The 17824-nt window shown below is 43.1% G+C and overlaps 1 protein-coding gene across 4 annotated transcripts in view; it reads right to left on the minus strand.

Annotated features, from left to right (window-relative positions):
* Positions 1-16529, minus strand: part of GRIA3 (glutamate ionotropic receptor AMPA type subunit 3) — a 216256-nt gene extending 199727 nt beyond the window's left edge. For 2 of the 4 annotated variants that reach the window (XR_012640792.1, XM_074962535.1), the window contains exons 1-2: positions 16250-16527; positions 15004-15162 (exon numbers count right to left, since the gene is read on the minus strand). Coding sequence is in view for 3 of the 4 variants with exons in the window: in XM_074962535.1 (XP_074818636.1) it covers positions 15004-15162; positions 16250-16340 (250 nt within the window). In the remaining variant the exon portion in view is untranslated. Of the gene's footprint in view, positions 1-15003; positions 15163-16249 lie in introns of all 4 variants that reach the window. The other 2 variants (XM_074962534.1, XM_074962533.1) reach the window with 2 other exon arrangements.
* Positions 16530-17824: the final 1295 nt, after the last annotated feature.

Genomic DNA, 17824 nt, shown 5'->3' on the forward strand with positions numbered 1-17824 from the left:
TGCAGAAAAATATATGATCTGATTTTCTCTCATTTCCCCCACACATGGCTGTTTTTTAATTGAGTTTGGGAGGGGAGAAAAATCACAACAGCCCTGGTGTGGGATCCCCAAGGAACAGAAAAGCTATCAGAGCTGTTCCAAGGAGCTCGTTGCTTCTAGGAGGGACTTTTGCTGCCATGAGACATCACTGCAGAGGATTGCAGCACAGGATTGCAGCAGCCTTTTCAGCTGCTGAAAAGTAGATGTACTTTGTAGATCTACTTTGCAGCAAGTAGATGCCCAGGGTATGGGAGCCAAGGTCCTTGTCACCACAAATGCCTCTGTGCAGAGTGCAGCACTCAATAGAAACTCTATAAGGTGAACCTTGTAAAAGATTCCTGGGCCCTCTGAGCAAATTTTACTGCAGGCAGCTGTGATATAAATCTTTATTATTACATCGAACAGCCTTCTATGCTGTCTGTCAAGTTTGATAGAAAAGTCACAAAATTCTGTAAGTCGCACCATAGGAATCTAACACATTAGCTGACAACACTATAAATAATTATCATTGATACCTTCACTTTTAAAGACTGTTGCTAATGTTCAAGTATTCAGATGTTGGCAATCAAAGTGACATTTCACTACCAGCATCATCAAAACGCCCAGCCTCACCGGTACAGAATATGTCAAACCACAACGCGTGCTTCCACCCATAACGGAAAGGCACATCAGCTGGCTGTCCCGGACGTCGTGACCAACAGTGAAGAGGTTAACAATGTTAACTCCTAAGTGATCATAATTAGGTTTTAAAGAAAAACAAACTCTCCAAAATGAATAAATAGAGGAAATGCATACCCCTCTTGGTGCTATTGCCTCGCTGGGGACTCAGATTGCAAAGCTAACTTCACCAGGCAATCAGGAAGACTACAACTGGTTTAAAATGAAAGCTTGGATTAAACTTTTAAAGGCTGCAGTATCTGCAGAAAATTCACAGGGAGACCCTAAATCCTTGAGCATTAGTATATTCTACACGCTTGCAGATTTTTCATTGTTTTATATTTGTTTCAATATTACTGCTCTTTTTCCTAGCCAGCACTAAATTGAGGATTATCCCCCTGTACAATAGACACTGTAATCATTACACCACAACATTGCTTACTTCCCGCATTGATTAGCTTTAAACTACACTGTAACTGAACACAACCACAAAAAACAAATGGTGGCACTGGATGGCTCAAGGAATTGGCAATGAGGAACATAAAGCCTTTCAACTGTAGGTAACCAGTTAGAAAGCAGTGCAGATTGGTAGTAACCAACAGTTCATTTGGTGGGTGCTGAAATGAGCATTTCTTAAAGGAAAACAGTCCATTGTGACAAAAACCACACCCCTACAATTGGCCCTAATTGACCCCTTTGTTGGCTGTCACAGCAGAGAAGCCAGTCAGCAGAGAATGAACCATAGGCAGAACAAAGCCACAGATAATCCTGATTATCCAATAGTTTTGATAATAATACTTCACACTTCTATAGCATCTTTCATTCAGAATTGAGACTGGCAGGACAGCACTGGGGAAACTTACACTGCTACTGCCTTTCATAGAATCATAGAATATCAGGGTTGGAAGGGACCTCAGGAGATCATCTTGTCCAACCCCCTGCTCAAAGCAGGACCAATCCCCAATTTTTGCCCCAGATCCCTCAATGGCCCTCTCAAGGATTGAACTCACAATACTGGGTTTAGCAGGCTGATGCTCAAACCACTGAGCTATCCCTCCGCCCTGAAAAAAAGTCCTGTACCTGTTTTTAGGAAGAGGACTCTAGTCTCCGGGATGATCAGTCAGACACTTTTTACAAGTGCTAAGTTCACTAATAATATATATTTCATAGTCCAACAAGGTTTCTGAGAACCCAAAAGGATTATCTCCAGATTTTACATGAAAGGTCAATTAATGATCAATCAATAAAATACATAAAATGTTTTTAACTGCCCAAAGAATTTTCGCACCTTAAAGAAAACCATATGTTAATTTACTGTAACATTCTGATATATATCTGAAGAGAGGCTCAAACAGCATCCACCAACTCACCTCAGTATCCAAGATACAAATACACGCAATTTAAACATCACACAGTAAAAAGGAGGAATCAAAATGAATGAAGTTTGCAACCTTGTCCAGAAGGCTGTCACACGTGTTCAAGTGAAGATATTGGACAAGACACCCCATACCAGAGTAAAAGACTCTAGAATCAATGAGTAAAACAATTCTCATTAACCTGGGGAATCTGCGACACAACTGGGAAACTGTAAAACATTTTCCAGCAAAGCCTGCACTTTGGGAATTTAGTAAATCTGTATTATCAACAATTTACAATCGATAATAATAATTATTTTTTTAATAACAAAGATCTCAACCTTTTGTTTTTATAGGTTAACTAACTGGCACACAAAGTATGGAGCTGATCTTTCAGTCCTTTCTCAGACAAAACACATTTTAAACATCAAGATTGGGCCCTACAATGTACATAGAGATCACTTCACTCATCACTGAAATGCAGACACTGCTGGTGTGAAACAGCAGCGGTTAGCAGAGCAGAGCAACATGAGTTTAAGACAGGAAGTATAGAATCACATATCTAATGAAACTTCAAGGGGATGTTTTCCAAATTAGAATTTGACCGGGATGCCAGGGTTAGCTCCACTACTCATGAAAAATACCATGGGATGTTTACAACTGGTCAAGTGCCAGCTTTATGTTTCACCCAAAGGACAGCACATTTGGCAGGCAGGGTCCACTCTTGTATTGGCTCTGTACAGAATCTGAGGGAAAAGTGCCATCTTCTTAAATTCCAACATCACTTTACCCAGGCAAGTAAGTGACACAATGGGTAAAATCTTGACTCCTACTGAAGTAAGTGGCAAAACTCCCATTGATTTCACTGGAGCCAGGGTTGCACCCAACCTCTCTATTCATTAAGGAAGGGTTGCAAAATCCATCAGTGGAAACAGAGACAGAAAATAAAAGTGGGGAAAGGGATATAGCTGACTGGAAAAAGTAGTAACATGACTGGAAGAAATGGAAAACGGACATGGAGAGTGCGTACATGAATCTGGCTAAAAGCAAAGTCAGCATCTTGCATCTGAGGTACTTTATTTTGTTTCAATATGATTTTTTTCCTTGTCAGGTTCTGTACTACACTGTCTATTACACATACTTCTGAGATACCTGGTATTGTTTATAAAGAGACACTCCTCACTACAGAACTTGAACATTTTGTGAAGTTCCAAAAGACAAGTAAGTGTTACATTACAGAGCAGGTAATTCTGAGCTCACACTGGATTTATACCAGTTTATATATTGACTTCAGTGGAGTTATGTCTGATTTACACTGGTGTAAAGGAGCTCAGAATCAGGCCCAGTATATCCAGGTCCTATGTTTCTATGATATCTTGATGGCCAATGCTTTTCTCATAAGATCTGGATAGACGAATTTTTTCGAAAGTGGAGCAGTGAAGTACAAAGACATTTAGATCCCATCAATCATCTTGAATAAGTTGGTTTGCATCATTGCACGTGATTTTTCTTATGTTACATAGCAGGATAGTGCACCAGGCAGTGAGGCATACCTGATGAATATGAATGTCCATTTTTTATCAGAACATTATTACGCCTGCTAATAAGTATGCTAGGCTCCTCACAGAAAAGACAGGACCCTGCCCCAAAGAGAGAACAATCTAAACAACAGAAAGCAAACGAAGCAACCTTCAAACAAAGTTGTTGTTTTTTACTTTACCCATACTGCTTTGCAGGCATGTTCTAGCTGCAGTAAAATTATGCAGTCTCTCCTCTTTTGGCAGTGACGGTGTATTTGGCACGATCCATATGACAGAGAGCACATTACACCGGCTTTTCAAAGACTACTTGGCTTGCTTCAGTGTACCATTCAAAATGTTGCCTTTGATGTATTAAGCCCTATATGATTTGGGAACTAGCTATGTAAAGGATTGTCTTTCTCCTCATGTACCATTGCAATGGCAAAGACCAGCTGTGACACGCTTGCTGGCAGTTCCCAGATTTGCACAGCTGGAGCCTGGAAGTAGTGTGTTCTTGGCAGAGAGCCCTTGGGCTCTGGAATTCACTCCCTTTCCATTTGCCCAACAAAGCCCGAGTTTGTTGACAAAGTGAAGCCCATCTGTCTCTTCAGGCCTTAGCCTAAGGTGCTGTGATAGTGGGATGTGGGTGGAGCTCTTTTCTGGGGTGAGAATGGTTTTCACATGAAGCCTGTTAATAAATAGTATATCCTATTTTGGTGACTGTAAATGTCTACAGAAGATTGTGTGGGCAGGTGTGCTTTTTAAATTTAAAAAAATACAGAAATACACATGCACACTAGTGAAAAGTACAGAGCTTTTTCCAAAACCTTGCAAGTTGTCTTATGTCTGCCATCCACTGTGAATCATTACCAACCACATGTTTCTATAGAATCAGGCTACATGAAGTTCAGGGCCCTGTTCTCCCATTGTAGGGTATGAATTACTCTGCTGAAGTAATGCTGCTGTGAAGGATAAGGTCACAGCCATCTAAGACACTCAAGTCAATACATATTAGGATTATTATTATCTGTATCTGTTAATAGTTAGGAGCTTAGCATGGGCATGCTTGAAGGGAAGGAACCAGAAGAAAACAGGGGTAGCTGGAATAGGGCTGCCATGTCCACTTTCTCCCTGTGACATTATTTCATTGCTCATCAGGGTAGGGATCATACATTCATTTATATTTGGCTAAAACACCTACTACATTTTGAAAAGAGGTTCGCTTACTGCAAGAGAGCCCCCTCATGGCTGGTGCACCCTTCCGTTGGTTACTCATGCTTTGACCCCTCTCGCTCTCTTCATGATTTGGGATACTCCCTCATCATGACTTGGCCCTCTAGCCAGATCACTATATAGTCCTTCCCTTCTGGGGTAACAAAGTTCCACAAATAACAGTCCAATGCCCTTGGAACCCCAACTCTGGACCCCATGGTCTTCAACCCCAGTTCCGGGCCCCATGGTCCATGCACCCCCTTGGCTTAAGGCTTTGAATGTCTTTATCCCCTTACATCAGGGGGCTTTATGTCAGGTTCCTAGAGGCTGATGGGGAACCCAAGCCCATCCTCTACTCTGGGTTCCAGCCTAGGGACCCTGTAGCTGGCAGCCAAGGTCTGCTCCCTCAGACTCATTGCAGACTCCCTGGGCGGCTTCCTACTTGTTCTATTGCCCAGAGAGTGACGGCAGACTCTCTCCCTGCAGCCCCTTTTAGCTGCAAATTTCCTGGCTTTATAATTACCACCCAGCCTTTCCCCAGCCGGGCTTCATTATCAATTAAGCCCCCCCCACCCCCCTCATTAGTACTGCCAGGTATGTTAATTGGCCTCTAAGGCTCACATTAACCCATTCAGGGCCTATCTGGAGTACACACACTCTTAGGCTTGCTACAAATAATATGCAACATAAAGAAACATCTTTAGAATGGACATAAAAAAGAAAGACGGAATTATGTTGAGGGCCCAATCCTGTATCTTTTACCCAGGCACAACACCTTGTGCCATCGATGCTCTTGCAGGATTTAGCTTGCAGGATTGAGGCTAAAACACTTTAATGAAAAGAAAAACCCCACACCAAAGTATATTAAACTTATAAGGCAATTTAGAATCTCTCACCCTCAGCTCCATATCAGTTTCAGTTAGTCCAGATTCAGTGCAAAGCTGGACATCAGACTGGTAGTTCACAAACAGAGGAATGCAGCTGAATAGCTTTTGTCTAACTATTGGAAGACAACAAATGCTTATGAACCTGAGCTCTGTGACCACTGTGCCTCATTCGAATTTGAACTTAGAGACATCAATTGTGATGTCCCACATGTTTATGAAAACTAATTTCACAAACTGCCATGGTGTAGGCAGCCCAGGGAAAGTTCACCAGCTGGAAAAAATAAATAAATAACTTCCTAAAAAAATGGAACACTAGAATTTGTATCATGGTTACAAAGACAAACAAAGAGCCATGCCATGATCTGCCACTGTGGAATTCTTCACACTCTCTTGGTCAGTCATTTGACAAACCATTAGTCGCAGCATAAAAATACAAATTAAAAAGCATCAGCCCTGCAAGTTGCTGAGTGCCATCAACTCCCTTCTTGGCTTCACCACTGACATCACTGGGAGTTATGTTGAAGCCTTTCAGGATTGGGATCTGGATTTTCATTTCGATTTTTCAGCATTGTTTGACCAATATTATTTTCATTGGGCTGATGCTTCACCACTGAGGTCACTAGGAGTTGTGCCACTGACATTACTGACAGCAGCACTGAGGAGTACATTTGTGAACTTTCACTACATCTTGACTTTCCAGTTATTACTCCTCAGAAGAAGCTTGCGGTTCAACTTAGCAGCCTCCTGTTAGGGCAAAAGGTGCAACTGACCATGACAACTAGTGGCTCAGAACACCTCAATTTAGCTGCTATTGCTGGTAGCTGGCAGAGGCTCTGCACCCTATTTTGAGGGTCATTTCCCCCAGAGGTCAACACTAGAATTACACTGCAACCCAAGGCTGCCTTCTCGCCTGGGGTTGTATTGCAAACTCTGTGCAACATCACAGGGTGTCCCAAAGCATCGCTAGTGTTCAGACACGAGAGCCATCGTACTTTCCTCTGGCTGACGTCTGCAAATAGAAGTCAGCCAAGGAAATGAAAGGAGGCAACAAGCCCCAAACATTTGCTGTACCAGGTGTCCTGCCAAAACCAGCAACGGTGGGATTCTGATGGGGGCACCATCAACAGAGAAGAACAGGGGAAGCCAGCAGCCAGCCATGTCTCCAATAGAGAAATTTCTCCTCCCACCACTCATGGAAGTATGACTATGTCTACACTATAGCACTGGCAGTGGACTGCAGTGTATGCATAGCTACACACCATGCTGAGAAGCACACCATGCCCATACAGCAGTGTGTAGCTACAGGTATCAGTGAAAGGTTCTGGCAGAGGGGATCAGTGGGAAATGACTTCAGCAGCTGTCCATTGCTGGAGCCTTTTAGTGTGCCGAGGGAAGTATCTGGCAGGGTGGAGGCAGCAGGGAAAGGCAGAGCCAGAGACTTTCCCTGTTGCTGGAGTCTGCTGAAGGCTAAACACAGCATTGCAGAGGGCAGGGCACAGCTTGGGCAAGTAGAATGCCGTGCATGGTAATGTACTCGAGTAAATACCCACACTTTTCAGGCAGCTTTACGCTATTGGTTAAGCCATGCCTCCCCATCAACACTGCTATTTTTACCTGTGCTAGGGGGACTATGCATGTCTACACTAAATGCCGCCCAAAGGGTGCAGTATCGCTGCACCCTATATGGAGCGTGGATCTCCTCCCACGTCCTCTCACAGCCTATGCAAGTGCTGTAGTAATGTGGACCAGACCTGGAATACAGAGCTGTAGCATGTGGGAAGTGAGGAACTCATTAATATGAGTTCTCCTCCCTGCTTTGCAAATTCCAGGTGTGGAAGTGGGTATTTTTCCTTTGTGGCTCTCTGCAGTGACAGGTGGCCTGCTCTACAGCTAGAACACATGTTCTGGGACTGTCAGAAGGCTGTGGACTATTCTTCTGGAGAGGATAATAAGCACAACATTCATTTTATTTTGTCAAGCTTGACGATGGGTGGCAGGGGGGAGGGTTGGGCTGCTGATTAAGATGTAAAATGTACTTTTACCCAGTGCTTTCAAAGTACTTTACAATCAAACATTGCTTCAGCCTTGTAATATCTATTTGACGCGGGGAAATCTGATTCTTCCTGTCTTAGAGATGGCAAAAGTGAGGCTCTGAGTGCCTAACTGACTTACCCAAAGTCGCACTGAGTCAGTGCGAGAGCCGAGCCTAGAACCCCTGAGTCCTGAAGTCAAGTGCCTTACTGGTGCCACCGAGCCATACCATATCTGTACAGAAGTTCTGCTTTTTAAGCCACACACTGGATGCTCATGTATGAAAAGTTATTGATAATGAAATTAAGAACTAAAACAATTTCTCAAGTTAAGATAGGAAATATCGGACTGAACACAATGAAAGAAGATCATATACACACACGTTCAGACAGTGCTACATAGGAATGGACACACATTTCATGCATTAACTGGGTTCAATTTTTTTAATGTAATTCTTTTTCCATGACAGAAAAAGGGGTTGAGAGGGTGGAGCTACAATGCAGCTCTACCTTTAAAAAAATTCTCATTTGGAATTCATGTGGGTAGGTTCTACAGCACCTAAGCAAATTCTGATTATAATATGAGATGCTCCAAAAGTAACCCCATGATGTACAAGTGAAAGTGATCAAACTGTGTATATATATATATATATATAGACACCTTTCAGCATATCTACATGTTCAAAGTAATTAACTACCAGTGATCAGAGAGGTCACTCCACTCTAGCAAGAGGCTGTTCACACGGGCTATTTTCCAACACAAAGTGAAATTCACCCTTTGCTCAAGTGTCTGTGCAAGGTCCTTTGCAACACAGTGCCCCTCTGTAAGAGAACTTGCACATGGGGGTCCCTGTACCTTCTGCATGCTGGGGATGGTGGGCTATGCACTGGCTCTATGTTAGCAAGGAAGGAATTGTTAAGGGTTGAAGAAGAGGGTTATGAGGCTCCAACAGCTGGGAACCCAGAGTAAGGGGGAGAGAGTCCGTGGCTGCCGTTTCAGTAAACGGGGTTCAGAAGCAGCCATCAAGGGCTGCCCTGTCCCCAGACTGAGCTGAGGATGGATTCATTGACCTTCTCTTTCTCTCCCCCACCCCCCCACACACGCGCTTCCTTTCAACATTAAAAGCCAATTTCCCTGTTCACTCTAGCTTTGTGTGGGAAGGAAAGGGGAGTAGTTTCAGCCTTAATGACTAATTTATGAGAGATTAACCAAAAAGGCACAGACTTTCTTTGAAAATGTTATCTCCAAGCACATAACGATACATGTTCCACCCACAACTTTGTTGGTGTAGGACAGATTCCTAGAAACCATAGAAACTCCAGAACATGGACTACCAGTTTGCGATCCCTGTAACATACATTATTACAGTGCTTTCAGCCTTCTTAACAACATGTTCTTTGAATGTCTATATTGTTAAATAACTAAATTCAAAAGTTGAAGGGAACATTCATAGTTTAAGTTTTAGATTTCTATATCATAAGGCAAAGATGCATTAACATTTTGAAGACAAACAGGAATAATGTTAAGCACCCAGCATTTCTGCATGACATTTAGGGACAGCTTCAGCCCCCTGTACATATAAAACATGTACACATAGGGAAGAGAAAAAAATCCCCCTGGTGCGTGAAAGTTGGAGACTGCTTTAGTACATTGTCATGTAAAGTTTCACTAAGACAGACAGTCTAAACTATAACATAAATATCTAAATATGAAGCCAAAATATCTTATGTTAAATGCACCAGAAATACTTTTCAAAGATATTGGTCTGTTTGACTCTTGACTGAACTAAGTAGAAATCAAAAACGTTGCAACTTCAAAATAAATCATGCGGCTATATTGATAACACAAGACTACGACTTAAAAAGAGTCTTAACTAAATTTGTATTCCATGAACGAGTGATGGCAAAGTGTGCATTTTAAACTCTTTCAGTGGGAAAAACATACAATTGCTGGATTGTGCTGATAAAGACTCATTAAAGTTACACGTAAAATTAGCACTTTCTCCCACTCTTGCTTTCTCATCTTCTTTCATGACAACCCAACACTTGGCATAGCCTCCACTTCCCAGTCACTAAGGGCCTAATCCAATGTCTGATGAACTCAGTGGAAAAAACCACTGATTTCAATTATCGGGGGTAGCCGTGTTAGTCTGTATCCACAAAAACAACAAGGAGTCCGGTGGCACCTTAAAGACTAACAGATTTATTTGGGCATAAGCTTTCGTGGGTAAAAAACCCACTTCTTCAGACTGTACTCCTTGTTGTTTTTACTGATTTCAATGTTTATTGGATCAAGTCCCAAGTGCTCTACCCTTTACGAATCTGTTTTAGCACACCCACTCACCAATGCTTATCTCCAAATCAGGATGTCTCCATAGTCTCTTGGAGATGAACTGCTGTCCACTGTTTCAAAATTGTCATAGATTTGGCTTGACCCTACAGCTCTCTGTCTCACGTGACTAGTCCCACTGGAGTAACGAAGACCATTCACGTGGGGCTTTGTTTGCAGTCCAATAAAAGGAAATGCATGTGCAGATTTCTACCCCTGCACAAATTCTGGTTGAAAATTAACTGATGTTAGGGGGACTGTGTGTGGTGTCTTAGATTGTAAGTTTGCTTCTTTGCTTGCTTTGTAAGGCACTATGCATACTTATGGAGCTTTATCAATATGTATTTATTCATATTGGACTTTTCCCCCCTTCTGTACTAAATCAACTGAATAAAATCATAACATCTGAAAAGGGACAAGGAACTTTTTCATTGAAGTTTTTCAATTTAATTTTAAAATCGAATCTTATTTTAAAATATCACAGTTCTTTGCTGGCAACATAATCACCATAAGGTTAACCACAAACTCTCTTCCATTAAATGGTTACAACTTCTAGTGCAAACACAACTTTTTGCTGTAGTCCCATATGCCCAAAGACACAGAAATTTTAACATCAGCTCTTTTAATTTTTAACAATTGAATGAACATGGGATTTTTTGTTTTAAACAGAGCACTAAATAAAATGATTCCTAATTATGGAATATCCATAGTATTAAAGCTATTTGCTAATCTGTTAGGAACAGAATTATTTTGAAAGCACATTTTAAAGTGTTGTATTATGGATTTAACACTGACACAACCCTCATTCCATTCCCCACGCAGGCTAGTAAGAGATTTAATCTGCAGTCTTTACTCAGGCTAAGCCCCCCGCATCAGGCCCAAAGTTTGCAAGAATTTTACAGACACGTTTAAGTCTTTGGCAGCAGGGATCTGACCACTTTGAGCATCAGTGTCCTTTGCCAGCTGGTCAAAGAGAGCACAGATGCGAGGAAAGCAAATTGTCTGCCCACTGGCAAAAAAATACTGAGCAGCAGCAAACAAGAAAGTGTGTGTGTGTGTGTGTGTGTTGGAATAAATAAAATTAAATAGGAAATGTTTCTTGTTACATTCTTTGCAGTATCTATGTCTACAATGTTATTGCAGCAACAAAAAGCAACTGTTCCTACTCTAAAATCCTGTCAGACTGAATTTTAAAGATTAATTACCAAGAACATAAGTACAACGAATAACAATATTCAAATAAAGCTACAAATGTTACTCCTTAAGAAAGTACCCAAACAAATAGTTCAATGGATCTTGGCAAATTAGGATAATTAGGTAATTACCCTCTCTCCCTTTGGTTAGTTAAAGAAGAAATGCCTGTGGAAAGGACACTAAACATCAGAATTTGTTATAATATAAAAGGAACCTTGTGGGTTAGCAGATATGAGAAATGAGTTAGAAAAATCGATGGGACAGGAATTTGCAGCTCATGGGTTGGATTGAGCTGGCAGAGGGAGTCTGTGTGTAGATTAATTAAATTCTGCAATCAAAGTCTTTTTCTCCCTTTACATATCCCACCATCACTATTACATGATCAACAGATTTTTATTAAAGGTAATGCTTTCCCTTGCAAAATTCCACCGTGAATAACCTTAAGGTTGGATTTACTTTTCTAAATACTTCTTGCAAACGGTATGTAATCCAAGAGCACATTTGTTGGCTGTAAAGGTGTACAACAGCAATTTTTGCAATGACAGTGCAGAGAGGGAATATGAGATCTGTGTGCTAATGAGCTGACACTGCAGAGGCTAGAGCAATGTATTGTAGTGCACTGCAAGTGCAGAGCGGACAGACATAGGCGGGTTATTTCTAGGGAATGTGATCTACAGAACCTTAAGCATAATTCAACATTAATGCTAACATACTCCATCAGAGATTATAATATAAACCTGAAACATGCTTCAGTGATGAAGTTATTATACATTTAAGCTGTTACATTCAAATTATTTTGACAAAGACTACTCACTCCCTTTGTGAGAAATTTTGAAGAAAAGATCTAATGTCTGTGTTTTACCTCCTTTTTATGTATATACAGCTCCAGTTACTTTTTCCCCTGGTGTTTTCTCTGCAGATGGATGGGTGCATATTTTAAAATATGTAATAAATCAGCAAAACTTCACCAATAAACTTTAATTCAGCTTTTTCAGGGAAAAATTGAATCCTTAGTTGAGTGTTTTTTCTCTCTCTCTCTGCAGATATCATAACTCTAAATAAACAGATGGATGGAAAGCTACTGTAGATATATCTGCTCAGTACTGAGAATGGAAGCAGGGTGTACAGAGACTATATAAGAAAACCAGATTATGCAGTATTTTAATTGAAGAGGGGCATTAGAGGGAGTTTGGGGCAGGGGTTTTCTTGCCCCTGAAGGAATTTTTCCCCCTTTTGGGATATTGCCAAATCACCCCTAGCAGAGGTGGCTTTTTATCTCGGTCTTGTGAAGATATTTAGAAGAACCTTTTCTTTCTTCCTCTAGAATGCACCAGACTGCACCAAGTGGGATGTACAGTCTTATCAAAACATTTTTCGGAGTAGGATGCCCTCTTGTTTCACTCTCTCATTCACACGCCCCTACCTGCAAATACTTCCAATTCAAAACAGCAGGGTAATGGCATTTGATGGTTTATGGATATTGACTAAAACCCACATTATGCTTGGACTACATATGGGACAATCACTGATTCCACCCCCCCCCCCCCCAATTCCTTTCCATCAGCCCCTCACAGAGTCAGTCACAGTGATTCTTACTGGCGATGGGAATCAGTGGAGTCACTGCAGGTTTCTCGAATGTGGATCCCTGCCAATTGCAGATATCGATAAAAAGCTTGTGTAACAGCACTTGAGACAATTTATTCTTATTTTCAAGAGGAGTAAAAATGTTGAGAGAGGAACTTTCCTTCACTAATACACTGCCCCCTGAAATTACCTACTACTGCATTAGGAAACGACAAGCTGATTGAGGATACTTAGGCCAGACAGTTTTACATGTGAGCCATGCAGTGTGAAGAGCCATTAGTTCATCCTAGTACATTGGTATGTATGAGCATTCCGACTTTCAAAGATAAATGCTTGCAGATCTGAGAAGAAGGACAGCCCTTCTAGTTATTTATTTGTAACTGCAAGGACCCTAAGTGTTCAGAAGGTAGGACTGTAAATATTCTTCTATCAGCATATGAGGTCAGTGGCATAGATAGACCCAAGGTCACCTTTTCATTTCCTTTCTTCTATTTATTTACCCTCATATGTTATTGTTCAATACACTGTCGAAGTTGATATTCCCTGGACTAAGGTGCTTCCAGGGATTTAACTTTTCCCAAATTTCACCACACGATATGTTCCCTGGAATATGCAGCACCATTTTCAGTTTGCTACAGAAAACCAACTCATAAAATTGCTAAATTACCATAATTTTCACATGTTAAACAACCCTCAAACATGGTTAGCTCTCAGAAAATTAGCAATGCGCTGACTAAATAATAAACTGACCATTGACAAAGGGAGCATGGCCCACTTATCTTAAGAGGAACCTACAGAAGTTTAAAAAAAACCAATTATTAATCAGCGTCGCTGTTTAATGTATTTAGTTTAAATCCATATAATTGATATTTAGGAAACTATATTTGAGATACAGCCTCTTGAAGGGATTACACTGATTAAGGATTAACAGCCAGATGTTTGTTGTAAGAGCTGTTGAGGCAGGATAGGATTAGTAAAATAAGATGCAAAGAACAAACATACTTTTCTGTGCCTTTTTTAACACATTACCAAATATTATAATTGGGTATCTTAGATTTTTAAGTCCTAATCCCAACCCCTTAAAAAAGGCTAACCCTGTACTATTAGGAAGGAGGCACATGGGGTATGTATTAGAATAGCAATCCACATATTTCACAGAAATGTCTTTACAGAATACTTTCGAACTGTCAAATTTCTGGCCAAATATTTCAAATCCAGAGGAAGTTAAATTATCTGGTCATCCAGTCTAACAAAATATGTACTTAAATTATAGTGATCTAGAGAGGCACTGTACAAAAATGATTATATCACAAAACAAAACATTAAACACTCTCTAAATTAGCAGTTCAAGATACGAGGTTTTAAACCTACCAACAACAATGTAGTACTGCATATTAGTACAATGCTTTCTTTTCAGAAAACTTTCCAAGTGTTCAGATCTGTATAAGAACTTCATTCAGATATAACCACTGTTATGGGTAATTTAATAAGTCTTGCTAAATGCAGAACACACACCAAACTTTCAGGCAGGGATTTTGTTTCTAAACACACAGACACTCCTCTCCAACCTCTAGTTTGCATTGATTGCTACTGGAGAATCAAATTATATGGAATTACTGCATGTGCAGAGCTATTTTTCAAAATGCCAAGTTTTCTCTTCCCTTTCCCACTCCCCTCAGTTCTAACAGCATTCATCAGTTTGCAGTCTCGTTGGTTTTGATCAGGGCTTTCTCCGTCAGGAAAAAAAAAGGAGGATATTTTAGGGTAGGAGGAGGCCAGTAAGCCCATCTAGCTCTGTCTCCTCAAGGTCACTTGAAAATGGCTTTTTTTCATGTTTTATTCCTACATGGTGTTGCTTGTCAAATTATGCAATTATGCTTAACAATAAAGTGATATGTATCATCAGCAGGGGTTCACTAAACTATAAATCTTGGCTTTATAAATAAGTCTAGCTGAAAACCATTAAAAAAATTTACATTTTTAAGGGGTGAAGAGAAGTGGTGATAAAACTTTCCCTAAGATATTATCCAACCATGCAATGCTGCAAACCCATTAAGCCTTTTGTCAGTACCACATTTGTTGCACTAGAGTACACGAAATATTAATTAGAGCTCCACTATGTCAGGGAGAATTTTAAAAAAAAACGCAGACAGGGACACCAGCATGCTAAATTACAGAAAAACAGCAGATACTTACAAGCATTAGTCACCGAAAAACTGTTGGAGGAGTCCAAATGGTCTACATGATAGTTCAAATGGAAGGGCTTTTCTGTGATATTTTGGTTTGTGTTGTATAACTGCACAGCAAATCGAAATGCACTGTGCTCCTGAACAGTATTTCTCATGAAAAGTCCACCTATGGTGAAAAAAAACAAAAGGACAAAGATCTGAAAAGGATTCCTTAGAAATAGCAGGTGTAAGAAGCTATATTTACAGGCCATATGTAGCAGCAGTGAACACATGAAGCTAGAGAGGTGCATATAGTGCATATATTAAATCTGTACTCCAAAATTGTCAGTCTTGGGTGCCTAAAACTAGGCTCCTAAAGCCATATACAGGCATGTAAATAAAGAAGTGTCCTGCTTTTCAGAGGTGCTGAGCACCCCAAACTCCCACTGAAATCAAGGGGAGCAGCAGGTGTTCGGCAGCACCTTTGAAAATCAGGCCACTTTTGTTTAGGTCCCCAAATGTGGATTTGAGAGACTAAATGTGGGCATGCCCCCTCCCTGCTTTTCCCATGTACAGTGTGCTGCTGTGGGGCACGATTTCCTACGAACATGGGTCAAATCTCCCTTTGGGTACTGAGGTGAACAAATACGAAGAGTAATTCAGCGTGGCTTGGAGTCTCTTAACCCCCAAGGCCCATAGGCAGGGAACTTTTTCCCTACAGCTAAATAATAACGAAAACTACGCTCACACAGCTCCCCTCTTTGTGCCATTAGTAGGCAGGCGATTGATTATTTTCCTGATTCTGTTGCACTGCCCTGCTCTCCCACGCCCGGTGCCAGCCTAGGGCGCACACAGCCCCCTGCCTCCGCCGCTGGACACGGCACGGAAGTCCTTCCACGCCGCTGTTTCGTTCTGTTCAAAACAAGGCAAGTTGATCCTGGGAGGTTTTTACAATTTCAGAAGAAACCACGCTGGTGACTTCCAGGAATGCGCCCGATGGAAAGGAAAATACAGTCTCGCACCGCCCTCCCCAGAGAAAGTCCCTCTCTTCCTGAGACCACCAGGGATCTAGGAGAGCAATGCACCCGCCCCCTCCCCATTTCATGCAAACAGCTGCCTTGCTTTAACCAGACCCCTGTCTCTTCCCCTATGGGGGGACGGGGGGGGGGGTCTATGTTTAATGCCTCGAGGTGAGAGAGTTGCAGCTGAAAAGGCAAAGGAGATGAAATAACTCGGCTCAGCTCAAGTTCCATTCCCGAAAAGATGGTGCTTACCTATGCTGATGGTGTTTGGAAATCCTCCCAAAGACTCCCCCAAAAGACCCGCCACCAAAAGCAGGAGAGTCTGAGGCACGGCTTGCCCCATTTTTCTTCAGCCCCCTTCAATTCAGTTCCTAAAACGAAACTGACCGAACAGGCATGGGGCGCAACGGGAGAGGCGATGAATAAGAACAACGCTGGCGAGCAGGCGGCGAATGCTGCAAGCCCTCTCTTCTTCCTCTCCGCCCCAGCCGCGAAGGGCTCCTGGACTGCGAGGCTGGGCTTGCGCCCCTGTCTCTCGCCCCCCGCGCAGACCCCCCCCCCCAAAAGCAGGGACTTCCTCCCCCCTCCCCCCAAAGATGGTGGGCAGAGAAGAGGAAACGATCGCCCCCTTCCCCGTCGGAGAGGCTCCTGCAATTGGGCCGGGATGGGGGTTATTGATCAAACTTGATCTGACGTTGAATGCAAGCCGCACATCCTTCAAGTGCTCCCCGCAAACTGCAGCCCCCCAGCCTGCAAAGCCCCAGCGCTGGCGCTCGGCCGCCTCAGCAGCAGCCCCGCGATGCAATCAATAGGCACACACCAGCCTCACGTGGACCAGCCTTTAAGGCTGCATTGCCCGTGTGTGTGTGTGTGTGTCTGGGAGACGAGGGGGAGGGGGAGCGTGGGAGGGGAGAAAGGGGGGGGCAGGGAAGAGAGGGAGGGAGGTAGGAAGAGAAGGGAAAGGGGAGGAAGGAAGGAAGGATGAAGGGAGGATGGGGGACTGGAAAAGGAGAGAGCAGGGAGAGGCTGCTCGACCTAATCAGGGAGCAGCAGCAGCTGGTGCTGGTGCGGAACGCTCCCTGTGGAGCGCTGCCTGCCCCGGGGACCGACCAGTGGGTGCGGGGAATAGAAGGGGCAGGGCTGGGGAGGGGAAGGCAGCAGGTATGCGGGGGGGGGGGGAAATGGAGGTTAAAGAAGACCCACTGGGATTGAGGGGGGAGGAGAAAAAGGAGACCCTTCAGGGGTAGGAGCGGATGGGGTGGGGGGAAGGACTAGGCGGGGGGAGGGATCCACCAGATAGGGTGGGGAGGGACATTGCCTAGGATTTGGGGGAAAGGGGAGGGGGAGAGAAGCAGGGAGCCACCAGGGACCATTCCTCCGCCCACCCCCACGGGCGAGGGTCTGAGTGGGGCACCCACCTGGGTTTAAAGGGTGCTGAGTGGGGCCTTACCAGGAAGGGGGGATAAAAGGAGAGGGTTGCCAAAGGGGAAACTCCAGCTAATGGTGAGGGAGGCAGGAGTGGAGGGGTGAGGAAAGGGGGAGAGTGGCAGAGACGAGGCTGTGTGTGGAGGAACCACCACAGGCCGAGACGGTGGGGGAAGGAGATGGAAAGGAGGAAGAGAAGGGGAGAAAATGGCTTCTGAGAAGGGAAGCCCTGAGAGATTGAGGGGGTGAGGAGAGGCAGCGGGGCCTGGACGGATGAGGAGGGAGAGCCCCCAGTGACAGGGATTAGGCAGAGGGGGTGTTAACACTGGTGAAGGAGCCCTCCAAGAAGCGGTGTTGGAGCCATTGGAAGGGGAAGCATTTGTGAAGAGGCGGGAGAGAGGG

The sequence above is a fragment of the Natator depressus genome, chromosome 9 (assembly GCF_965152275.1).
Source record: "Natator depressus isolate rNatDep1 chromosome 9, rNatDep2.hap1, whole genome shotgun sequence".
Lineage (NCBI taxonomy): Eukaryota > Metazoa > Chordata > Testudines > Cheloniidae > Natator > Natator depressus.